This window comes from Xiphophorus hellerii, chromosome 19, assembly GCF_003331165.1.
Source record: "Xiphophorus hellerii strain 12219 chromosome 19, Xiphophorus_hellerii-4.1, whole genome shotgun sequence".
NCBI classification, from domain to species: domain Eukaryota; kingdom Metazoa; phylum Chordata; class Actinopteri; order Cyprinodontiformes; family Poeciliidae; genus Xiphophorus; species Xiphophorus hellerii.
Genome location: NC_045690.1, coordinates 21,128,790 through 21,153,806, shown reverse-complemented (window position 1 = coordinate 21,153,806; position 25,017 = coordinate 21,128,790). Strand labels below are relative to the sequence as shown.

The window sequence follows — 25,017 nt, the reverse complement described above, 5'->3', positions numbered from 1 at the left end:
TTATATTTATAGACAAACCCAATACAACACCAGGTAGTGTGACTATATTTGGTATAAGTCACCAAATAGTGACTTTATTTTGAAAGTTCACTGGAAGTGACGTACTATTTATGTGTTTTGTTGCTATTTGAGCCTCGCAATGAAATTTCGCTTAAAATTTAAAATGTACAGTTGAATGACAATAAAGTGACTCTGTGTCTATGTGAATCTATGTCTAGCCAACAGTCACCAGCAGTAAAATATGTATGAAATGTTACAATAGTCTAACTTTCATTGCTCTGTTTTATACTGTTAATTTCATTTTCGTGCTGTTATTATAAAAATACTATTAAAAAGCCCCAATATACCCCAATATATGATAATATTTTATTTTTCTATAAAAGCAAAAACTCTACAATTAGGTAATAAATGTCAAAAGCACATGGTTTAAATCTTGTTACACGGTCTATGTTTTTTAATTTTATGTTTTTTGTTTTTTTTATTGTAAAATATTATTAATTTGGAGTCTTAGCGTATCTTCACTGATTTCTTGGAAACAAAGAGTAAAATTACAAACCTAACGACGCTCACGGTAACAGACATGACAAGGACGCGACGAAAGAAAAACGCAGATTGTGCAATTCTGCCAGAAATCACAGCTGCAAGCTGCATGGCAGGTACGTTACAGAGAGTGGGTGCGCCGTGCGAGGTTGCCATCAAGCACGGAAACCCCCGTTTGCGTGAAGCAGGAAACACTTGGACCGATTTGTTAACCTCTGGGGGATGGAAGATTATATAAAATGAAAATCGGAGTTCGTACATTTAGCTGTTCCTGCAGCCGTGAACATTTGCGTTTGGGGCACGGATTGAATCCGCGCTGGGGAAACCCCTGCAGCATTTCCACGCTACCTGCCTCATGGCAACCCCTCTTAAAGGCACAAGCACAAAGTGCGCCAAAGGAGAAGCGCCTGGCAACACTACGGCACTGTCTATCATTTTAGGACTAACATATAGATATTGTTATCTTGGTGACAGGTACGTACCGCTTTTAATTAATTGAAACGTAAACATATTTAATATAAGTGGCGCATGTGTAATTTTTAAGTCCCTACATTCGTCTCGATTTGAGCTCTGACTCACTCAGACAGCTGGGTGATGCGGGTACATATGAGACGCCTATGAATAAGAAAACGTCATTTTGTGAAATTTCTAAAAGAGCTGCTTTGTCTTTGTCTCATAATTCACTTAAAGTCGTTGAATATACGGAGGCTTTAGTCAAACATAATTCGTTGCTATTTTAACATCTTATTAACGTTCACGTCACAGTTCAGTTGCTCTAAACATTGAAGGGTTTATGTAATATTTGCGACGTTTGAGTAAATGTCTGTGTGTGATTTCTGCTCTGCCGGTAACAATAAGGCGCGGACAGCATCAGTACCCATGGAGACTCTGCTCTCCAATGCAGTGTTGGCGTTGCATAGAGACTGAGAAACACTAAATATGAACGGCGATGCTCTGAACGACATCGCTGTTTTTCCAGCTAAAAATCTCTCCCTCCTTTACTTGTTGAACTGCTTTGTTTCTCTTTATTTTTTCCCCCACTGACGTCTTTTTTTTATTATTATTTCTTCCTCCACTGCAACAGGATTGCACAAGTCTCCGGGATGGGTGACTGGCATCTGAGGAGGCACGCATCTTCAAATGGCAAATTCTAAAGCGCAGTTTTGAATGAGTGGATGGATGAAGGAAGAGCTGGATACCCTCTGGCTGTATCATGCATTATACCTCCCTATTATAGGTCCCCTTTTAAGCACCAACAGGAAAACAGCCATTACCCTTCAGTGCTTCATCTGGATGAAAATATGGACACCTTCAGAGGACGCATTTTGATTCAACATGCCCAGGAACTATGAGGTATTTCAAGCCCCTGTCAAATTGTCAATACTGAATTGGGTTTAGCCAATTTTTTCCCCGTGACATTACATAACGTAATGTCAGCCAGCATACATCGAATAAGTGCATAAAATGACTCCAGCTTAAATTGGGGACCTGAAATTTGTAACATGTCGAATGATTAGCTTTTTGAAAAGTGTGGTAGAAGAGAATACTTCTTGTTGATATTCCCCTTTTGATAAAAAAAGAAAGGACATGAATATCTTAGCTCTGGTTCGCATTCTCAGAATTTCACATATTTTATCTATATGCTTTAATTTCATTTTGTGAATGATGATAAATAGAGCTGTAGTGATGATGTAACCTACAGACAAACCCTGGAGCTGCTCCATGAGCAGTGAATAATAGGGACTACAGCAAGAACATTATGAGCAGTCGTAAGTGGCACATTTAGTGATTCACTCGTACTTGTTAAAATCCGTGCTGCCAGTCAAAATTAAATTGCACAGAATTTTCTAAAACAAAACAAAACACTTTAAGTCACCTGGTTTTAGGCAGTTATTTGTCTGCCTATGTTGTTTGTTGCTGGTTTGGGTCGCTGCAGTGTGTTCATCTTTTTTTTTCATGGCCTCTTTGACCAATGTAAAGTAGCCCTCTATTGTAAGGTGAAAGGGAAATTATATATTCTACTAGCAAAGATCTGAAAAGTGTGGCATGTCATTGTGTTCAGGGTCTCTTTCCTATAATATCCTTGAGTAAAATTCAGTTCGGGTCTGTCTACAGGACGTTTGAGTCTCTGAAACTGTGGAAAGACTTGAAAATTGCTGTTCATGGATCAATGCTCTTCATCCAGTCTGAGCTGGAGCTACTTTGCGAAGAAGAAGCTCCAAACATTTCAGTCTCCAGATGTGCAAAGCTAGCCCAAAATTCCTGCAGCTGTATCTGTAGGAAAAGTAGTAGAAAGCATTGGCTCAGAGGATCTGAATACAAATGCATACCACGCTTATAAAAACACGGAAAATTATTTATGATCATTATCGTCTACCTCAAAGTTCTACACTAATGTGTGTTGATCTATCATCTAAAGCCTCAATAAAATACATTGCAGGTAAAGGTTGTAACATTCCTAAAATAATAAAATGTTTAAGAGGTATGAAGAGATGTTCAGGACACAGTATATAGGAGTGAAATTTTTCCTGGGTTTGTTTCATTCGAACCCCTCCAGATCTCACATCAGAACTAAAATATGAATTCCACCTTCCATTTTTCGCATCTTCATTTTGTGACAGAACAATCACCGCAAGGGTCCGCAAAGTTATTTTAAAGTCTGCAGGTTTATGGTAGATTTACATTGGTACACACTGGCTCTAAAAGAAGGTGTTTACCTCATATGATACAATGTTCTTTGAATTTAAAAACAAGCATCTGCTCAATATGAGTGGCAACAATCAATGATCCGTTTCATTAACTTTAACATGAGATTGTTCTGTCACTTTTTGCTTCGTTGGTCAATAAATCATTTTCAAACCCAACTTTTCCATGTTTCACTGCAGCCCCACTTCCCGCTCACCATGAAAATAACAGTGCATATACCAAAAATATCCCGAGCTTTCCTGAAAAGGCATTTTTGAGTAAAAACGTAGAGCCACGCACCAACACAAACCGAAAATGTATTTAAGATTCAGTACAAGACACCACATTGTGTTGTTGCAGCTCCAACGTGTCACTTTCTCTTGTCTTGCTCAGCAGCCTGGCCAGTCAGTAGGGATGTTGGCCGCCGTGGAACATGGTCCCATCCTGTGCAGCGACTCCAACATCCTCTGCCTCTCGTGGAAGGGCCGGGTCCCCAAGAGCGAGAAGGACAAGCCGGTGTGCCGGAGACGCTACTACGAGGAGGGCTGGCTCGCCACGGGGAACGGGAGAGGAGTCGTCGGGGTGACGTTCACTTCGAGTCACTGCAGGAGGGACAGAAGTACACCGCAGAGAATCAATTTTAACTTGCGAGGACACAACAGTGAGGTATTTTAGTGATATTTTGTTATACTCAATGTGTAATTTGCAATAATTAAGAACATAAGTGTCTTTATGGCCGCTGTCAATGGTTCAGGGATATGTACACTCATGAAATACTTTTTTAGGTTCACTGTGATAGTCTTGGTTTGGACCCTCTTATACCTTAAGAGTGACATATTATGCCTCCTTGAGCAGGTAATGATAGGACTGTACGGTATGCAAAACATGTTCATTACATTTTTGAGATTTTAGCCAAAATAGTTTGGCCTAATTTGACCTTCTTTCAGCTTCTTTTAGTGCCTCTTGTCACTTTAAATCCAAACAAGCTGCTGTTGGCCCTTCAACTCAACGTTTACATTTGTGCCTATAGCAAACAGATGTGCAATTGTACAACCATACGTCTTTGAAAAGCTTTACCCGTTCTCAAGCCAGTTTTACTAGGTTTATCGTATAATTACCCTGCGTGTGACTCAACTAGCTGCTCGTTTTGGATGGAGCTGAAGAATTTGAATATTTTCTACACCCATTCTGTAAGACGCACTAACACCGCAGGCAATTAAACAAACCCTTAGCATATTGCTACCATGCTAGACTTCTGGTACAGCGTTCTTAACTTGGAAAGCTCTTGTTGATTCTTTGAAACATGCTGATTGTCATTGCGGCTGAACTGCTCATTGTTTTTCTACTCTGACTTTAAGACATTTCTCAAAAAAAGGTATTTGGCTTGTCCGTGTGGGAAAATCAACAAACATGGTGTTTTGGTGGTTTCCATTGTGGTTCCGGGGCTGTTCTTGAGCATCCTTGAGCATTCTTGAGCAAAAGGCTCCTCAAATGTGGACTATTCCAAAATAAAGAACGATTGTGATCCAAGAAACCAACTGATTGAAAGGAAGCTATACCAATTATGCCAGAAGCTTGTTTGCAAAAATAGTAAACTGTAAAAGTAAGAATCAAATCATTTTCAGCTTTTGGTAAAAGTCGCTTATTGCATCCATGAACTTGTCATTGGTCTTATTATTAGTACATATTTCTTTCTGGTGCTATTTTATCCGCCTGTGTGCTGACTCTCCTTTTTGGCTCTTAAAAGCCTGTTCTGCCTCTAAGTCTTTTTTTAGACTCGTGTTTATGCAGCACATTACTCCTGAAAGTTTCTCTCTGCAGACAGCCACCTGTGCTTTTAGAAAATGGAAGAAAGCTCGCTTTGTTCCTTCGCAGGTTGTCTTGGTGCGCTGGAATGAGCCCTTCCAGAAACTGGCTACCTGTGATATGGAAGGAGGCATCTTTGTATGGATCCAGTATGAGGGAAGGTGGTCTGTGGAGTTAGTGAATGACAGAGGAGCCCAGGTGTGCAATTTCATTATTGTGTTTCAATTAAAAAAAAAAAAAAAAAATGCATTGCATTTTTTACAAATATAAACTCTGTCATCGCTTTAGTTGTTTCACACCAATACCCCTAACAGTATATCTTATCTCCCTTCAGGTGAGTGATTTTACTTGGTCACACGACGGCACCCAAGCACTCATCGCTTACAGGGATGGCTTTGTGTTAGTTGGCTCAGTCAGCGGGCAGAGACACTGGTCCTCAGAGATCAACCTGGAGAGTCAGATCACCTGTGGCATCTGGACACCTGATGATCAGCAGGTACAAGACGCTCTGCTGAGTTTGTACTATCAAAACATCGGTATGCGTAATGTGTTAAAGAAACACTGTCTCCATTTAACAGCAGCTTAGTCATTAGTAACATAGTTATTATTATTGAACAACTTTCCTTTAGGTGTTGTTTGGGACAGCAGATGGGCAGGTAATAGTGATGGACTGTCATGGACGGATGCTCGCTCACGTGCTGCTGCACGAGTCTGACGGCATCGTCAGCATGTCGTGGAACTGCCCCGACTTCCTGGTCGAGGACAGCACAGAGAGCGACACGGACTCCGATGACAATATCCTGCCTTTAGGTACGACCATTTTCTCCCTCTCTCTGCTAATGAAGGAACGGAAAAAATCTTATGCACATGTACTTTTCTTCCTTCTTCCAAGTCCGAAGAGTCAAGCCTTTGTTGACAGTCACCTTCTTATCAGGAGATATCAGTTTGATGAACAACTATGATGATCTCTCTCCGGCTATTATTCGTTCAGGACTGAAAGGTAAGATCCTCCAGTATGACAATGCAACAAGGTACAGTTTTCAGATTTGGTAAAGGTAAGGTAGCCATTACTCATGGTGTCTTGACTTAAATCATTCAAATTTAGGGGTGCCCAAGTCAGGATTGTTAAGGAAAAAAATAAGTCTTACCTAAGGTGAAACACTGAGTCAATCAAGAACGAAGCAAAATGCATTTTGATTATTATTTTATTAAGAAATTAAGCAAAGAATATAGCAATGACTAACCTGGCTAGTCCAGGGAAGTGAAGAAATGATTAAAAAAATACATCACTTTCAATATTCATGAGCCCTCTTACAAAGATGGGAGAAAAAGGGAGTATCCCACTAGTTTCAGTTTACTTCACAACTCTGGTATTTGTACCTGCAGACTGTGATCCTAGATGGTTCAAACCCAGGTCAGAAATACCCTTTATTATGTGTTTCCAGCAAGCTGCCTCCAACATGTGGGGTGCTTTATAGCTAAAATTGATTGCTTGATTGATTGATTGAAATAAAACAAAGTTTTGACATAACAGGACCCTGAAGCTTCAATTCTACAATTCTTAGATGCATCCCTGCTCCAACACATCAGCATGTGTTCAGCTCTTCAGAGTCCTTGTGTCGGGCCATTCATAGATACTTTCCTGTTGGAGAAGGGAAGTATCTAAAGTTTTTGCAGGACGCTAGCTCTCAAGAACAGGACTTGGGCTATGCCAGACCAATTCTAGGTCTTGAATTTGTTTATTGAGAAACGCTGTTATTGCCACTTCAGGTTCCAGTCCACATGAGTAAAAAATTACAACTTTATTGTCTATAAATTTCTCTCTTATTTAATTTTCCTCACTACAGATGTGGAAGCCCAGTGGTGCTCTCAGGGAGACCTCTTGGCTGTGGCTGGCATGGAGAAACACGGGCTCCCAGCTGACACAACCTGTGCATCCATCATGAGGAATGCTCTTGTTAAGTTCTACAATGTACAAGGAGAGCACATATACACTCTGGAAACACCTGCACAGGTTAGTCTCTCTATAAAGCTGCAATATGGAACTGTTATTAAAAACATTTTTTTAATCATTATGTCGTGACAGTATAAGACAGATGAAAAACAATCAAGCTCTTGTGGCCTCACCCAGTGCTCCTAATATTAACTGCAGAAATACACAACACAGTCAGAAACAACCAATCAGAGCCAGGGGGAGGGTTTTAGCGCTGTCAATCAATCTTGTATTCACCCAAACCCTCTTGCTCTTTGCTAAGCTACAGTTGGTTCACTACAACATAGCCTGCCACGGATGCTAAGGCTAGTTAGCAATGACAGCGGGTAAACGGTTTTCCTGTAACGGTAAGTCATTTTTCCACCATAAGCAAATTGAGCAGCATCCAGGAGGTTGACTGGCATCGCTTAGATCTACTGGCTCTAATTTTTTTTAGGCATAGTTTCTTTAGTTTTTTATTATTATAAAGATCTTAGAATATAGCAGTGTAAAGAGACTAAATATTTATATAGTTTCTTACACAAGATAAGCAGAAAGCTTGAACCTTTCCATATTTTGTCGGACCGCAAAGAGAAACTTTAATGTATCCCATTGTGATTTTATGCAATAGACCCACAGAAAGTGCATAATTGCTGAGTGGAAAGACAACAATACATCTTTTGTTACTTGCAAACATATCACCATATTTGGTGGAAAACTGCCATCAAACATCACCCTGAACAGACCAACCCCACAATTAAACATAACAGTGGCATCATCATGATGTGGAACGCTATTCTTCAGTGGAGACAGGGAACATGGTCAGAGTTGATGGGAACATGTGTGGAGCTAAATACAGGGTAAAGAAATTGTTTATGAATGCACAATGCTTCAGACTGGGGGGAAGCTTTACCTTTTAGCACAACAATGAACCTAAACCTACAGCCAGACCTACAATGGACCGGTTTAGATCAAAGCACATTCATTGTTTTAGCATCCCAGTCAAAGTCTGGACCTTAATCAAATGTAGAAGTTGTGGCAAGACTTGCTGTCTGCAGATTCTCACCATCTAATCGGACCAAACTTCAGCTGTTTTAGACACAAAAAAAGAGCCAAAATGTCCATCTTTGCCTGCCCTAAGTTTAAAGAGACATACCCCCAATAATTAAAGTATTAATTCGGGTTGGGGTCTGAGTACAAACATCTGCCTCACTTTGCAGATTTTCATTTTCCTTAAAAACTATACACTACTTTATGAAGTTCTATATAAAATCCAAGTGTTTACGTGGTACAAAGTTTTGGTTAAAATGTGGCAAAGTGTTGAAAACACCAATGAATATAAAAACTTATGCAAGGCTTCATGTCTGAGACCGTTAGTTACATAAATACCGTAGAAGTGCACAGATCTTTGGTTGCTCTGTTTCAGAGGCCCATCACGACCATCTGCTGGGGTCACAGAGACTCCCGCCTGTTCCTTGCATGTGGACCAGCTCTCTATGTGGTGCGTGTGGAGCACAGAGTGGCCAGCCTCCAGCTCTTGTGCCAGCAGGGTATTGCGAGCGCCCTGCGCGAAGAGAAGGACGTTGGGAAACTGAACATGCCCTCGCTTCTCTGCTCTTACGTTACCTCTGCTTTTATACCAACCATCAAGGTATTTCACTTCGGTGTATTTCCTAAAACCTACAGTTGTGTGGCTGGGTCATGCTGATCCTGCTGGGGAAGTGAGCAGAGGTCATCAGACATTAGCCAACCCACTCACATTTTCATATTGTCCCTTTGAGCAACCAGAAATCTTTCCTTTCTCTGTTCCAGCCTCCAATTCCTGACCCCAACAACATCCGCGACTTTGTCAGCTACCCCACGTCCGGGAACGAGCGGCTGCACTGCACCATGAAGCGAGCAGAGGATAGTCCTGAGGCAGGCGGCCCCTGCTACACGCTGTACCTGGAGTATCTTGGGGGGCTGGTGCCTATTCTCAAGGGAAGGCGCATCAGTAAGCTCAGGCCTGAGTTTGTCATTATGGATCCAAAAACTGAAGGCAAGCCTGGTGAGTTCACAATTGACCCAGATATTATTCAGAAATTGTGTGTATATTTTTCAGAAATGCACAGAGCAATCGGAGAGCAAATTTTTCCCTCATCTACCCTGAATGTTGATAAGGTTCAAATGCAAAAAAAACAAACAGATTTTTCTTCTTCCTAGTCATTAATTGCACCAAAACTATAAACCATATTCAATCTGTAAATATTTCAGCAAACAACAGATATGTTGTTAGTTATTCAGTTTCTGTTGGATCTAAAACAGCTACATATATTATAGAGTTGTCAAGTTATAAAAACGTTGTGCATTCTTTTGATTAAGAAAGTCCAGTCAAGTTTATTTGTACATTTCAGCAAAAACACAGTGCTTTACATTATAAAAACATAACACAGTCACCAATTATGAAACAAAAGTCATTATCAAAATCATCAAATACAGCTCTGGAAAAAATTAAGGGACCACTGCACTGAACCCCATTGAAAACCTCATGGCTATTCCACGAAATGTTAATTTCTGAACTCTTCTTGAGTTAAAACATTAGTATTGTTGTTTCTAAATGAATATGAACTTGTTTTATTTGCATTATTTGAGGTCTGGAGGGACTACATCTTTTTTTGTTAATTTAACCATTTCTCATTTTCTGCAAATTAATACTAAATTCTTGCTTGAACTCAGTGCTTTGGCTGTTTTACAGTTTTCTGGAAGTTTGTTCCAGACTTATGCAGCATAGTAGCTGAATTCTGGTTCACAGAACGCAGAGCAGGCTAGAACCCGAAAGCCCGAGTGACCTCGAAGGTTGATGCAATGACAAGTGGTATACATTACAGCATATTTTGGTGCTAAGCCAATCAGTGATTTATTAACAAACAAACATATTTTGTTTAATAATCCCTGAGCTACAGGGAACCAGTGTGAGGACTTTAGAAGTGGGGTGATGTGCTCTGTCTTCCTGGTCTTTGTGAGATCACGAGCAGCAGCGTACAGCATCTGCTGCGGCTGATGCTGATCGATTTTTCAGGCAGAACTGTGAACTCATTGTTGCAGTAATCAATGCAACTAAAGATAAAGTGAAATGAAAGGGCAATGTGAGCCAGCTGATTCTTCTGTGAAAATGGCTTATTCAAACAATCAGGACTAGTTTTACACAATACAATGGCATGTCAACAAGATCTTAGCAGTTGGCTGCTGGACATTTTATTCTTTTTTTGTGTTAAATACTTAAAAAATTGTTCCAATCTGGCTTATTGATGTATCTCGCTATAGATGGTAAGGAAAGATGAGCCATAAGGCAGCATTGGATAGGAGATAAAAACACAGGTGCTCAAACACACTTTTATTGCTTTCCAGAAGGGATATGAGTGCTGTGCTCTAACCATTTGCCAGGAGGAAGAACAAACGCAGTCTCCTCTCTGATGTAACGTGATTTGTGGCCTGATTCAGAAATAGCCTGTGCGAGGACCGGGCATTTGGCTCGTTAAATCGTTTTTATGCAACAGAAATTTAATGCCACGTTAGTTTTTTGCGCCACAGACATGTTTGCTCAGTAATCTTCAGTACCGCTTGTGTTTCTTGTTCCAGAGGACGTGTGTGTGAATCCCATGATCTCCTACACAGACAGCTGTAACTGCTCCGACTCCAGTGACATTGACTTGAGTGACGAGTGGGTGGGGAAGAAGTCGCCAAAGTTATCCCGCGGAAACAGGTTACCTAGTCGGAAATGATGTCGATGAAGCCTTTGCACATTTAGGATTTGTCAATTGATGCTGTTACTTTAACAAGTCTAACATTTATTTTTTTTTAGGCTAAACATGGATTCAAGAAAATCCCCCAAACTTTCACGCGGCAATCAAGAAGGGCAACGGTCACCACGGCTACCGACTAAAAAGCCTCTGGTTCGGTCACCCAGTCTGACCCGCCGTGAGTTTACAATGGATGGAAACACAGAGGTACTGACCTTTACTCAAAATTATTTGTCAAAGCTGTTTGACGTCTTCAAACATAGCATGAAAGACATGAGCAGTACCTTGATAATGTAATGTTCATACTCTTCTACTCACATTTTGTTACATTACAACCACAAATTCTGTTGTATTTTATTGGGGTTTTATGTAGTCAACCAACACAAGGCTGTGCATAATTGTTAAGATGGGGTGAAATTATATGAGAAAGGAGTCCACTTTTTTATGAATAAATCTCCCTGGGTCAATAGTTAGCCTATCTTACAGCTTCAAGTCTTTTCAAGTATGTCTAAGTTTAACTGCAAAATAGCTCAGGGTCAGTCAGTCTGATGAGCATCTTGACATTCAATACTTTGGCATGTGGTGTGGAAAGCTGGAGTCAAACATATAACCTTCGTATTACTATTTGATTACTCTCACCACTGAAATTCATTTGGTGGTATCAGAGTGAAGAGGTGAAATAAGGTGAAAATATTTGGAGATATTCAGTAAATCACATTTAAGGCCAAGCAAACCAGGGAAGTAATCTTCCACTGGTTTTTCATCTTATGCAGGAAACCAACCGATTGCATGTCAACAAGTACACCAGTTATAATCCTGATACTGCAGTATTTTTCTGATTCTTTTTTTTATTATACTTTTTTTTTCAAATTGACATACATAAATGAACATAACAGATCAAATTCCCACCCATCCCTTAAACGCACAAATCGGCTCATCAAAAAACACTTACACAGTCAAGACAGCATGATAAATACACCACAAATTGATCCAAATACAAGCATACAAAGAAAAAAAAAAGACAGTTACACAAGCTACTAAGCAGACTGTCATTAATAGTCTTTCCTTGAAGGAAGTTTAGTAAAGGGTCCCATATTTTCTCAAACACACCGACTCTATCTTCATTGTAATATCTTAGTCTTTCCAGCTGCAGAGTAAAGCTAAAAAAGATGACCCAAAGCTCATGACCATAGATGAGGGTGGGAACGTAGATCGACCGGTAAATTGAGAGCTTCGCTTTTTGGCTCAGCTCTCTCTTCACCACGACGGACCGGTACAGCGCCCGCTTGACGGCAGACGCTGCACCAATCCGCCTGTCGATCTCCCGCTCCCTTCTTCCCCCATTCGTGAACAAGATCCCGAGATATTTGAACTCCTCCACTTGGGGCAGGACATCCCCCCCGACCCGGAGACGGCACTCTACCCTTTTCCGGGTTAGAGACATACAAAAGTATATCGTCAGCACACAATACTGCAGTATTTTTGTTAGATTTCTTTAGGTCTATTTATTAAATATACAACTAAAACCTAAATCCAAAAAATCTAAATGAAAACCAGTTAATAAAACCTGGTTATAGCAAAGCTTCATGCAGACTAATTTTGTAATTTTCTATTTTTACTCTTCCACAGCACAATTACCTTGCACAAGTCACGTCTAACATTTGGGGAACAAAGTTCAAAATTGTAGGACTCGCCTCTTTCCTGCCAGCCAATCTCGGTGCAGGTAAATCTCCCAAAAATGTCTGATGCAGGTATGATTGGTCTATAAAACAGTTTATGATTCATGTTTTTCTTCTTCTTCTTTGTGTATTATTTTGCTCCAGTGATCTATAAGACTAGTTTGCTTCATCTGCAACCGAGGCAGATGACTATCTACCTTCCTGAAGTGCGAAAGATTTCTCATGACTTCATGAGCCTGCCTGTGTTCAACCCCAATGTGTTCAGTGAGGACGAGGATGACCTACCAGGTACCAATGACAGCACAATTTTCAATTAAAAAACATGGAAAATTATTAATATATGATGAGATTTCAATATCTTTGGGTAAATTTCTGCTCTGTGTCTTCTTAAAGTGATGGGGCCATCTGGAGTAGCCGGAGACAACCCACCTTGTACCGTCAATATTCCCATTGCTCCCATCCACAGCCCAGCTCAAGCCATGTCTCCAACTCAAAGTATTGGACTTGTTCAATCCCTCCTGGCCAATCAGAATATTCAGCTAGACGTACTAACCAATCCGACAGCCACAGCAGCAGCTGCAGCAGCGGCTGCCTCAGCCTCAGTCCCCGTCCCTGATCATGGCCAAGATGCTGTTGCATCACCATACCCTGTTCCAACTAGATACTCAAATCATAGTCAGGGGATTTTCAGTGGGTTAGACATGGGTGCTCTTCTACCTGGTACTCTGCCTCCCCCGCCACCTCCTCACCATCTACCGCCACAGCCTCACTCACAGCGGGCTCACTCACAGCAGCCTCGCCAGCTGCCATCGAAACAATCCCATACGGTGCAAATGCAGCAGCAGCTGCAGCAGCAACAGCAGCAGCAGCAGAAGATGCATCATCACCAACTGCAACAGCAGCAACAACAGCACCATCCGTCCCAGTCTCAACAGCAGCAACACCACCATCAGTCCCAGACACAACAACAGCAGCAGCAACACCAGCCACAACATCAACAGCTGCAGCAGCTGCATCACCCACAGAATCTACATCAACAAACCCAACATCATCAACACCAGGCTCAACAGCACCCGCCAATGCAACAGACCCAACAGCAGGCGGCAACTCAACAGTTTCAACAACAGCAGCAAATCCAACAGCAGCAGCACCAGATGCAGATGCAGCACGAGCAGATGCAGCAGCAGCAGCAACAGATGCAACAGCAGCAGCAGCAGATCCGGCAGCAGATCCAGGAGATGAGGCAGCAGCAGCAGCAGCTGCAGCAGCAACATCAGCAGATCCAGCAGCAACATCAGCAGATGCAGAGGCAGCACCAACAAATGCAGCAGCAGCTAAAAATGCAGATGTCGCTTCCGCCGCCTCCCACTAGCTATCCAACCATTTCCCTACAACAGATCCATCTTCTTCCTTCAATCCCTCCTCCCACCGCTGTGCCTGAGCTGGACAGGGGGGACCACACACATACGCTGAAGCCGACTCTTCCACGAACATTACCTCCTTCCTTCAGCGACACAGATGGAGCTTTGGAGATCCAGATGAGGAAGGTAAACCCCCCACCTCCATACCCAGGGACCGTGGTGTCTGCGGCAGCAGCTACAGCAGCTGCTGCTCCTCAAACGTTCATTACAAACTGTGACAGTCCAAGTGTCCTGGCTCCCGATCCCTGTCTCAAGAAAGACGAATTTTTGCTTCACCCAGTCACTTTGCAATACCCAACTCCTCTGGGGTATGAACGGATCACCACTTTTGACAGCAGTGGCAATGTAGAGGAGGTGTGTCGCCCACGGAGACGCCTCATTCGCAATCAGAATGCATACTCTGTTCATGGCATTGGAGGTTCGGCAACTCTTAAAGTGACTTCCACTGAAAATAAAAAAATTCAACTACCATACAGCTCAGCCACGTTGAGTCGTCTGTCTGTCCCTCGGTATTCTATACCAAGTGGAGACCCTCCTCCATACCCAGATCCGGCCAATCAGGTAACTGCTACTCTTCCTCTTCCTCCTCCTCCTCAGAAAATCGACAGCAGTCTGATTCATGCCACTCTACGTCGTGAGCGCAGAGATGTGGGACTCAAAGTGCCACAGATGATGGACAGCTCGAGAACTTTGCCCACCAAGGCAAAAATGAACAGCGCGTTGTCGCTTTCCTACCAGCAGAGGGTGCCCACTGCGTTGTACACGTGCACACAGTGCAGCAGTAACAGCAGTAGCACCAGTGTCAGTGTAACCGGAGGGGGGACTACAAGTAGTGGGATCGCAGGCGGCACGGTTGTAAGGCAAGACTTCCCACCAGGCAAAGGGGCTCATCACAGCACCATCATAGTGCACTCCAAAAGTGCCTCACCGCTGGCGTCTCAGTCGTCTTACAGTCTACTGGGAGCGGTCGATAACAGTCGGGACAGAACAGTGTATGTAAACTCTGCGTTTACTGAAGACGAGACGCTAAATCAGCAGTGTCACCTTGACAAATCTGTTCGTCAGTTGAATCTGGGCGATGGCAGTATGACAGTCAAACGCCCTCCGCCTTATCAGTGGGACACCTCCACTGCAGAGGACTTCTGGCTTACTCCAGAGCAGACGATGTTAGCCCCGCCACCAGGAAATCCTAAACCACCCCCTCTCATTATCAGTCAGGCTCAGCATTTGGACGTTACTCGGCTTCCTTTTGTCCTCACAACGAAGCCTCCGACCAGTCTGAACACAAGCACTCTTACCTTCCCATCAGGATACCAGATATCCCTCTCACCTTTTCCCCCAGGTGTGGGTCACAGTGGACCTCCACTCCAGACCCTACAGAACCCTTCACCACAGTGTTCCCCAAATGAAGTAGTCACCTCGGTATCCTTTGCCCAACAGGATCCTAGTTTGGTCTTACCACCAGGGTACCCTCCAAACTTGGCTAACTTGGCTTGCTGTCCTCTCCCTCCATTGTATCCTGGAGCTAGCTCATGCGCTGGACTTCAGCTTCACCCTGTCAGTTTACATCCTTGGAACCCTTACCCCTGTCCACCACCAATGCAAGATCCTCCAGCTCCTCCCCTGCCGACCAAAACTCATCAGATTTTAGAAAAGCCTCTACTCTCCCCACCTCCTCCCACTGCTCCACCTCCACCACCTCCGCTACCACCTCCTCCCCCGCCCACTGAGTTGATCCCATCCAAAAGTGCCACAGAAGACCAAGCAGATTCTGCCAACAATTTTCCCGAGCCGTCATCCCTTAATGAAAGCCCCGTTCCTCAGGAGTCGGAACACTACAGCAAGAAGAGCCGCAAAAGGCTCGACAGCAGGGCAGAGGAGGGCAACATGCCCACAGTCTCTGAGAGCAGATCAAGAAAGGAAGGGCGAGCGCTCTCTGACTTCAACACCCTCATATCCAGCCCAAGGCTCGGCAGTAGAGAGAAGAAGAAGCCCAAGGGGCAGAGAGAGCAACTCAATAAGACTAAGAAAATGAGCAGGACAACGAACGAGTTCCAGGACAGCTCCGAAAGTGAACCAGAGCTGTTTATTAGTGGCGACGAGCTCATGAACCAGAATCAGAGTAGCAAAAAGAGCTGGAAGAACAAGAGGAGCCTGCGTATGGCAAGTGAGCTGGAAGAGATTAAGTGCCGCAAGGCCAACGAAAGAGAGGACCGCAGTTTAGGTATCCAAGGGTTTGTCTATGTCATGGCCAATAAGCAGCCGCTCTGGAACGAGGCTACGCAGGTCTATCAGCTTGACTTTGGCGGTCGGGTCACTCAGGAGTCAGCAAAGAATTTTCAGATAGAGCTGGATGGCAGGCAGGTAATGTGAAAAGCAATGATGCAAGAGTTTTAATGGTGACCGAATAACTTTCTGAAACAATAAGTGTTTCTGATGTTCTCTGTTCTTTCAGGTGATGCAGTTTGGGCGAATAGATGGGAACGCTTACATCCTGGATTTCCAGTACCCTTTCTCAGCCGTGCAGGCGTTTGCTGTCGCCTTGGCCAATGTGACTCAAAGACTGAAATGAAGAGTTGTTTTGCCGGTGTTGCTGTTCTGTACTGGTATTAGACTCTGATGCTCGGGAGTGAGACACATTTATTACATTTTTTTCCCTGATTTTTTATTTTTTATTTTTTGATTTGGCTGTTCACATACTTGTGATTCACAGTTAGTACCGAAAGCAAAGTCAGCTTGTCAAGTACCGATGGAAGCAGTTTATCCAGAACTTTGACTTAATGCTGTCGTTCAGAAATATAACTTAGAATAAATATTATAAATAAATATAATAAGTCTTTACATAATTGATATTCATTTTGCATTAAACAAATGCAATTTCTGAGGGTAGAATGGAGTTTGATATTAAGAAATTTAGAATTGCCTCTAAGCCATACCATAGGATATCTAACACAAATATTGCACTTTTTAAAATTGATTTAAAAGGAATCCAGTAAAGAAGACTGGTTTTATTATTCGTTGTTTTAAGGATTTTGCTAACTTTGCAGATTCATATCTCATTCCAGGCCAGGATGAGGTGAGATTTGTTTAATTTCTTCTGCTATATGCTTTCAGTGAGTCATTGCATCTGAAAGACCTGAGCAAAGTTTGGCATTGTATTTATGTTACTTCTATGAAGTGATGCAATGAGCGTTAAAATCCATCTTTTGGCAAAAATATTACAATTTGATTCAGTGAGGCAGTAATATTTCATAGAGGCTTGCATTTTACATTTGTACATTTAATTATATTTCGTGTAATTCTATAGCGCAAACACTGTTTTTGTTTACAGAAATCCTCCCGTTGCTGGTTGATTAAGTCTTTGAGTGCCATATGTAAGCTAAAGTGAAATCTTACTCTTTTTTTTTTTTTTTTTTTTTTTGCTGGGTGTTTATGATGCTACTTGAATCCTGCATTTGAATGTGAAGTGCTGTAGTTTCACTATTTGGAAATCAGTGCTGCTTTGAATAGATAGAGCTTTTGTGCAATAATCCTACCTACACAGAACCGATGTTGTAATTGCAAAGGAAAACATAAAGCCGCTTGCTACACTGTGGATTTAGCAAGTGACCTGCGTTTAGATAAGAAGTGCTTATACGTTGGTAACGTTTTTTATTTCTTTTGTTTTTACTTACCAAATATTTTGTGATGTTACATCTGTAGACAAAAAAAAAAAGAAAAATAATTTTGCAAAAGTGTATTTATAAGTTGTTGCAGTGTGCTGTAGGAGTGAGATTCATGTAAATTTGGTGCTAATGTATAAAAAAGATAAATTATTATTGAATGTTTGTTTCAAATTACTTTAAGGGCCTTGGAGAGCAACAAGAAGTGCAATGATTTCATTTTACAATGCTTTTTCCCTCTGTGCAACTTTAAAGACAGTGTTCACCAGTCATCAGCAATACTGCCTAATGAAGAGATTGCAGCCAGATTTTATTTCTCTTATTCTGTGATGAAAAGAAAAAAAAAGTAGGTTTGTAAAGACCTATGGGCTAGCCAAAATGTAATAAAATCTATTTATCTGCAATGTTTTTGCTGCTGTTTTATTTGTGAAGTAAATTCTCTGTTATTCCAATCTCCTGTTCACGGTACTGGAGAAAAAAAAAGTGCAACATAAATCAATAGCTGTTTATCATTTTCAATTGTGTTATTTTAACATTATAATTACTGTAATTTCCATTCTATTTTCACTTGTTATTTAATTGTTTTTCTCACTTTTGTATTCTGTATTTTTTTGGAAAAATGATTTCACATTTTATTTCTTTTTTTATATTCTGTATGCATTTATTTATATCTTACATTGATATCTTTTTCTTCTCCTGTCATGTTCCCTCTTCATTTTCTCCCCCGTTTTCTCCTTTGTCCGTTTTTTTATTATAATTTTCCTCATGTTTTCTATTGTTTTTGCTGTTTTTCCATATTCTCTATCCGTATACGCCCTCCATAGCCATGACAAATGCGTTGTTGTTGTTATTATTATTATTATTATTATTATTATTATTATTGGGCTAACCGGAAGTGGGCTTTTATTTTGAAAAGGTCGAACCTAAAATCACTTAGGAAGTTTCTCATATCGATCCTGTTCGCCTTCGGTGCGAACTCAGCTTCGAGCTCGGAGTGGCGGCGACGTTTAATTGTGTTTCCAGGATACCTGCTCGCCTGTTTGTTTGTGTATCACTACCGGAAACTACCTTAAGTCTGAAAATAGCCTTAATTAAAAAAATAATAATAATTTAAAAATGGACGCGCATGTTGGTTCCCAGCAGGCAGGTGAGTGGAAAGTTTCGTAACTCTAGTAAATATCCATCAAATTCCTCTCACTGTAGATTAGCTACAGAAATGCGATGATTTTGCTCCTGATGCAAAAGAGCATGAAGCTGTTCAGACTGAAAAAGTTCAAACCTTAGTATTTCTGTTTCTGTTCCCTTTTTTTTTTACCCAAGCAGAAAACTCCTTTCCAGCTGAAACAGAACAACCTACCAGAATGACAAGAATACAGATTCTCACTTTAATATCTTTGGCATCTGTTAATTTCAGTTCAATGATCTGCTACTCTATATTGGGCCCCTTTTTCCCTAATGAGGTAAGTTTAAAAAAAAGGTCAGAATGATGGGAAATAAATCTCAAATCTTGTTTTGTTTTTTGCTAAATGTTGAATTTCTCCTGAAGTGAACCTAAATGAGTCTGCCTGTAATAGTATTGTTTTACATTTATGAACTTCTGAATTTTGGGAAACGGTATTTGTTTATAGTCTGAAATACATAAACAAGAAATAGACAAAACAAAATCAACTCTACAGGTAAAAAGTTTGGAAGCAAAATCAAATTTATGCAAATATCACAGTGTGTTTGGTACATTTAACTTCAATCACTACAAATATTTTTATTTTGCAAAGATAAACTTACCAAAATAGATATTTGGTATAAAATTAGCAGATATTTGATATTTTCTAGCTTAGACTTTGCTTTCTTGCAAATCTTTTCGGGCAGAGAGATGCAGGGGTCTCAAACTCCAGTCCTCCAGGGCCGCAGTCCTGCAACTTTTAGATGTGCCTCTGCTGCACCACACCTGAACAGAATAATTAGGTCATTAGCAAGGCTCTGGAGAACTGATCTACACAAGGTCATTAAGCCATTTCATTCCAGTGTTTTGTACCTGTGGCACATCTAAAAACTGCAGGACAGCGGCCCTCGAGGACTGGAGTTTGACACCTGTGGAGTAGGGGATGCGATCGTTTCTCATTGTGATTGACAGAAGAGATGCTTTGAACGTCCTCGGTTTCAACTCCTGTGGGATTTAACCGTCTTTTATTAGCTTTTTCTACAAATAAAACTACCACAAAATCTTTAGAAGGGTTATTCCATATTTTTGCTGAAGCCTGTGACTCAAAAATAACTAACTGTCACACGTATGCTAAACATTTCTATTATTTAATAGTCAGGATATCTTTGAATTTTTGCAGCTGCAGGGAAAATGACTAGATTTTGTGAAGTTTCTTTTTGTCCTAAATGCTCATATAAATATCATGAAACCGTGGTGTTTTTATTCAGCTATCATACGATAATTGGCTTTTACTGGCTGTTACAAGTAAAAATGTAGGTCAGAATGGAGAAAATTGTGCTATCATTTGCACTTTGCAGATGGATAATTACGATATTCATTAGTGATTTAGCTGTTGCTTTGAGTATAACTCTGACAAAATTGGGACAGCCCAACTTCCAAGGAGTCGTTTGGAGCTGAAAAGTTTGGAAAGCAATTCTATGTTTTTGTTAAAAACCATCTTAGGTTTGAAATCATAGCCTTAACTCCTTCTAACACACTTTTTTATCATAAAACATCCTTCTCTAACTCGATCTCTTTCTTGCCCTTAAAACCTCCCCGCCTCCGAAGGCAATTAGCTTGTCCATGTGGACAGCTTCACGTTTCAGTCGAGCCTGTAGGTGTCGATTTTGGAGCGGGTGTGTTAATGTTGAGTTTGCTTCGACGTGGAAAGTTGGCTCTGGTTTACCAGCATCTACCAGTTTGATGCGCTTGGAACTTGGTGGCTTGAGCATTGATCTTGTGGACGAGATCAGATCGCTTAAATCTGGACGCAATTAGATCCAGGAGGGCAATCGTACTAGAAACGCACAACAGAGCTGGTTTTAAAATGGTTGCACGACCAACCCGAACACTGTTAAAAATGTGCAAACTGTGCTAAGAGGTGAGCTCATCTACATCAGTTTGGTCAAATGTCCGTCCAGAATTAGAAATGTGCTAAAAGTTCATTTTACCACATTTTATGAAGCGGATAAGTATTTATTTAATTCTGCTTTAAAAAAAAACAAAGTAAATAAAACACCCCAAATTAATATGCATTAATATTCATTCACGTGAGCAATGACTCGTGTTTTGTTTTGTAGATCTCTATTGTGGTTATGCTTTGACGTCCTTTTTTTAAACATCCCCACCTACTGGTACAGCTGTGAGTTTCTTGATCGCTTTGCATTAATCTTCCCCTGCAGGCTGTAAAGAAGGGAGCCAGTCAGACTGTGATTGGTCTAATATTTGGGTGCTACGCTGTCTGCAATTTAATAGGCTCTATGGTGATGGGAAGATATGTAAGTATATGACAGTATTTCATCAGCACATATGTAAATTTTCAGCTCCCGTCTCAGCAGGTGTCACACTTTTTTTTGGCAGATTGTCCAGATTGGAGCAAAATTTATGCTACTCGCAGGACTTTTTGTATCGTCGGTGTGCACCATCATGTTCGGGTGAGCAACTTTATTATGTTTGTTGGCCACAGATGTGCCGGTGCAATAAATTAGGCTGAAAAATGTCTCTACTTCACTAATTTAATTGTAAAAGCGAAACGCTGTAGTGTGCTTGAAACGTACCGCTGTTTGAATCGAATCACTGCAGCGACTCGATCCGTTCGTGTACCAAGTCGTCTCCTCTTTTATTTCACGGCAGATTACTCGATCGGGCCCCTGCGGGGCCCCCCTTCATTAGCCTGTGTTTTATCGTGAGGTCCGTCGACGCTGTGGGCTTTGCCGCTGCCATGACCTCCACTTTTGCCATGACGGCGAAAATCTTCCCAAACAATGTGGCGACTGTTTTGGTGAGAGCAGACCTCCTTTGTCTGACCGGTATGCAGCTGAGACGTTAGTCTTGAGAAAACAGGAAAACAGTTTGAGCTGGTATGTGTTGGTCCAGTTGTGTAAATCCCAGTCCCATGAGAAATACTCTGCTGCTCTCATTCACGTCTATGTATCGGCTAGAAATTGTTTATTTTCCCATGTTGTCGTCATATTGGAATAATGTTTTTGCCAAACGTATTTTTTGCCTAGATCGTCTTTTGGCAATAAAAAGTTGGTGATTTTCTTCCCCCTCCCCCCCAAAAAAATTACACACACACAAAAGACTAAACCAATAATTTTAGGAAGGTGACCATATATGGAGTTGTTTTTTTTCTTTCTTTTTTTTATGTACCGTTTGTCTCCTTTTAGATACTGTCCTATTTTGATGCTGAGCTAAAAAAAAATTGTTTTGTCATATTACTTCAAACTTCAATGTTTTTTTAAAATGGGAATCTATATGATATACCAACACAAAATACTGCACTATTGTGAACGACAAGGTGAGAAGGTTCTCAAGTCAGAGGGGAAAAAAATAACATGATCTCTCCATCCATGGTGTTGTCTTGAAGAAGTGCTTGAACATGGTTCACTATTTGGATTTTTAACTGTAAAAATCTTTGAAAACTTTGCACAATTTCTCCTTCAGATGCCAAATATTCACCACTCTGTTCTGGTCCCGGTGAAACAAGACTTCTTCATATAATTGGGCTTGAAACGTGTCAAAATATGAAGAAAACTTCTGCAGCTCTCTGCATTCTGATTGCTAATCCATACGTTGATTCTTCAGGGAAGCTTGGAGATTTTCACTGGGCTCGGGCTCATTCTGGGGCCACCTGTGGGAGGCTGGTTCTACCACTCCTTTGGATACGAAGTCCCTTTTTTGCTTCTCGGGTGTCTGCTTCTGATCATGGTTCCTTTCAACGTATACGTGTTGCCCTCCATTGGTAGGAGTTTGAATATTTGGCAAATTTTTTGTCATTTTGATATTTTTCCTTTTTTCTGACATTGAGCTATATTTATTTCTTTTTTGTTTTTAATCAGAGGCTGAACCATCCAAAGACTCATTCTTTAGACTGCTCTTCCATGGAGAAGTACTGCTGATTTGCTTCGTGATCGGTACACTAAGTGCAGGGCTGGGGTTCATTGATGCCACCTTGTCGCTGTTTGCCATGAAAACGGTACGTTGCTTACTTAATATAAAATCAGTTGAACCTTTTATTGCTTATGCATCACGTTAACGTTTTTGTACAATTTTTTCTCTTTTCTGTTCCTCTCAGTTTAATCTCTCATCTGGCTATGTGGGACTAATAATGATCGGTTTATCCTTGCCATATTGTCTGGCGTCCCCTGTGATTGGTTATTTCACAGATAAATATCCTGTGAGTGTTAAAGCAGTCAAACATGATCAAGAATGTGCGGTTAGTTGTAATTTTGACTTGAACCGTTGCTAACCAGGGCACAAGGATAGGATTCACAGTGACGGGAGGAGTCATCACTGCTACTTGTTTCTTTCTGCTCGGTCCTGCGCCTTTCTTTCACATCAAGAGGTGACGGTTTGTTTCAGGAATTTTGATCTATTTGAAATGGAGAATGCTAAGTCACAACACAAAGTTTTTGTCTTTCTATTAACAATAGACCTATATCTTCTTGTTTTGGAGAAGACTGAGACACTTTTTTTTTTGTCCCAAGAAAATGGGAATCAATAGAGTCGAGTTTTTATTTTAATTAAGAAAAACAAGTGCAAGATCCCTTTCCTGTTCTGGAGCAATTACAATTATTGCTCCAGAACAATAATCTTTCTACATTTTTGTAGAAAGATTCCCTTTCTACAAAAATCTGATTACTTTTTGTTAAAATATTGTGTTTAGTTTAAGCTGCTAAAAAAAAAAATCTGTAAAATTAGTCCACAAGTACTTTAACTTCAACAACTTCGGCCTGCGGCAACAAGGTTGGAACATTACCTGGTTACCGCTTGAAAAAATAAAATGGTTTAGGAATTTTATTTAAAAACAAAAAAAGAAACAACCCAAAATGACTAGAATAAAAGTTTCAGACTTGTTTTGTAATGTTGCTACAATCATTGTCATTTTTAAGAACAGGCGAGTAACACTTAAAGGTGTGGCTTCTCTTCTTTATGTTGTTTTTTTTTGTATGTAAAGTCAGTTGTGGTTGCTGGTCCTCATGCTCGGCCTAATTGGATTTTCTCTGGGCATGACTGCAATCCCCACATTCCCTGAGATCATCACATGTGCACAGTGAGTCTCTCCTCCGTGTTTGTTCCACATGTTGACATCTTGTTCACACGCACATGACATGTAGTTGTTTGTTTTTTTTTCTCCTCCATGCTCTTTCATTTGCAGTGAACAAGGGTTTGAAGAGGGACTGAGCACTCTTGGAATGGTGTCTGGTTTGTTTGGTGCGTTTTGGTCCACGGGGTGAGTCCAGAACCAGTTTCTGCTGCTTGCGTTTGATCGTTTGCGGGGTTTAAACGTTAACTTAACGGGAACGTTTGTTTCGAAGGATGTTTTACGGTCCTATAGTGGGCGGCCTTATCACGCAGCGCCTGAACTTTGAATGGGCGGCAACAGTCCAGGGTGCCATGGGACTCTTAGCTGTAAGTATTAGTCTTTATCTTAAAAGATTATTAATGAGCGATCATTTTATTCTACTGTAAATTAGACTGACGAAATGACAAACTACTAATACTGTTAGAAATGTTCTTCTCTGTTGTTAGGCCTTACTTCTCCTGGCTTACTCTCTCTGTAAGAGACGTCAACAAAGGTAATCATGACTCCGAAATTAGTCGTAATTTTTGTAAGTTATCGAGCTGGAACTGATGCGTTTTCACTCATTTCTGTTTGAATTTTAGGCTGCAAGAAGATAATCAACAATCGGATGAAAACACTCCTCTCCTAAGCGGATGAATCCCTCTGCCAGACATTAAAGGGAATAGCCGCGATTCTTTCTCGACACAAGGGAAAGCTTTTGTTGCGTCCTTTTTGCAACAGAATTGTAATGTTTTCTGCGTTTGTTTCGATCTGGTGCTGCGGCATACAGACAACACGGCACAGGCGGCCGCTTCCAAGTAATTAATTCTGAACGGAGAGCAGAGCACACACACACCCAAACATGTAACGACCAAAGCATCCGCCTCTTTGGTACCGAGACCTTTTTTTGTTAGCGGTCATAGCATTCTGCAGCACATGACTTAGATTTCATGCTGAGCTAAAGCTCATCAGGATCTATTAACACATTCCTGGGGATATTGAAGAAAAAAAAAGATCAAGAGAATTGTATTTGAAATGTTATTTTATACAGGTCACACCTGTTAATGGACGAATGTAATGTAATGTGCCATGAAACAGATCTGACCATGTTTGTTGTGACGTCTTCTACCTAATTATTATCTTGTTTCACTGTCCTGGTTATTTATTAAATTTAGTCTGAACTATTCTAGTGGAGTCATTTTGCCAA

The 25,017-nt window shown here is 41.0% G+C and overlaps 2 protein-coding genes across 3 annotated transcripts; both read left to right on the top strand.

Annotated features, from left to right (window-relative positions):
* The first annotated feature begins 756 nt into the window (after positions 1–756).
* On the top strand, positions 757–17,952 carry tulp4b (TUB like protein 4b). The gene is made up of 16 exons (XM_032546747.1): positions 757–1,014; positions 1,625–1,893; positions 3,619–3,891; positions 5,101–5,229; positions 5,366–5,527; positions 5,661–5,841; positions 5,924–6,031; positions 6,879–7,045; positions 8,430–8,654; positions 8,816–9,050; positions 10,622–10,745; positions 10,845–10,989; positions 12,412–12,505; positions 12,606–12,749; positions 12,855–16,246; positions 16,338–17,952. The coding sequence occupies exons 2-16, from the start codon at positions 1,876–1,878 to the stop codon at positions 16,452–16,454; spliced, it is 5,514 nt and encodes a 1,837-aa protein (XP_032402638.1). The 5' UTR covers positions 757–1,014; positions 1,625–1,875; the 3' UTR covers positions 16,455–17,952.
* Positions 17,953–18,482: 530 nt separating this feature from the next.
* On the top strand, positions 18,483–24,996 carry slc18b1 (solute carrier family 18 member B1). 2 transcript variants are annotated; one of them, XM_032546753.1, is made up of 14 exons: positions 18,483–18,691; positions 18,865–19,004; positions 20,926–21,021; positions 21,104–21,177; positions 21,377–21,524; positions 22,331–22,487; positions 22,585–22,721; positions 22,821–22,922; positions 22,999–23,090; positions 23,703–23,798; positions 23,904–23,978; positions 24,064–24,157; positions 24,278–24,324; positions 24,413–24,996. In XM_032546753.1, the coding sequence occupies exons 1-14, from the start codon at positions 18,661–18,663 to the stop codon at positions 24,465–24,467; spliced, it is 1,344 nt and encodes a 447-aa protein (XP_032402644.1). In that variant the 5' UTR covers positions 18,483–18,660; the 3' UTR covers positions 24,468–24,996. The 2 variants fall into 2 exon arrangements, with proteins under 2 accessions (XP_032402644.1, XP_032402645.1); XM_032546754.1 differs by having other exon boundaries at positions 18,484–18,691; positions 18,868–19,004; positions 24,413–24,995.
* Positions 24,997–25,017: the final 21 nt, after the last annotated feature.

What these genes read in the sequence shown, in the direction of transcription:
- tulp4b (XM_032546747.1), top strand. An exon ending in TGCGAGGACACAACAGTGAG is followed by an intron (nt 3,892 to 5,100) that starts GTATTTTAGTGA and finishes GTTCCTTCGCAG; the next exon opens with GTTGTCTTGGTGCGCTGGAA. An exon ending in CTCTGGAAACACCTGCACAG is followed by an intron (nt 7,046 to 8,429) that starts GTTAGTCTCTCT and finishes GCTCTGTTTCAG; the next exon opens with AGGCCCATCACGACCATCTG.
- slc18b1 (XM_032546753.1), top strand. Translation starts at nt 18,661, where the DNA reads ATGGACGCGCATGTTGGTTCCCAGCAGGCAG. An exon ending in ACAATGTGGCGACTGTTTTG is followed by an intron (nt 21,525 to 22,330) that starts GTGAGAGCAGAC and finishes TTGATTCTTCAG; the next exon opens with GGAAGCTTGGAGATTTTCAC. An exon ending in GAGATCATCACATGTGCACA is followed by an intron (nt 23,799 to 23,903) that starts GTGAGTCTCTCC and finishes TTTCATTTGCAG; the next exon opens with TGAACAAGGGTTTGAAGAGG.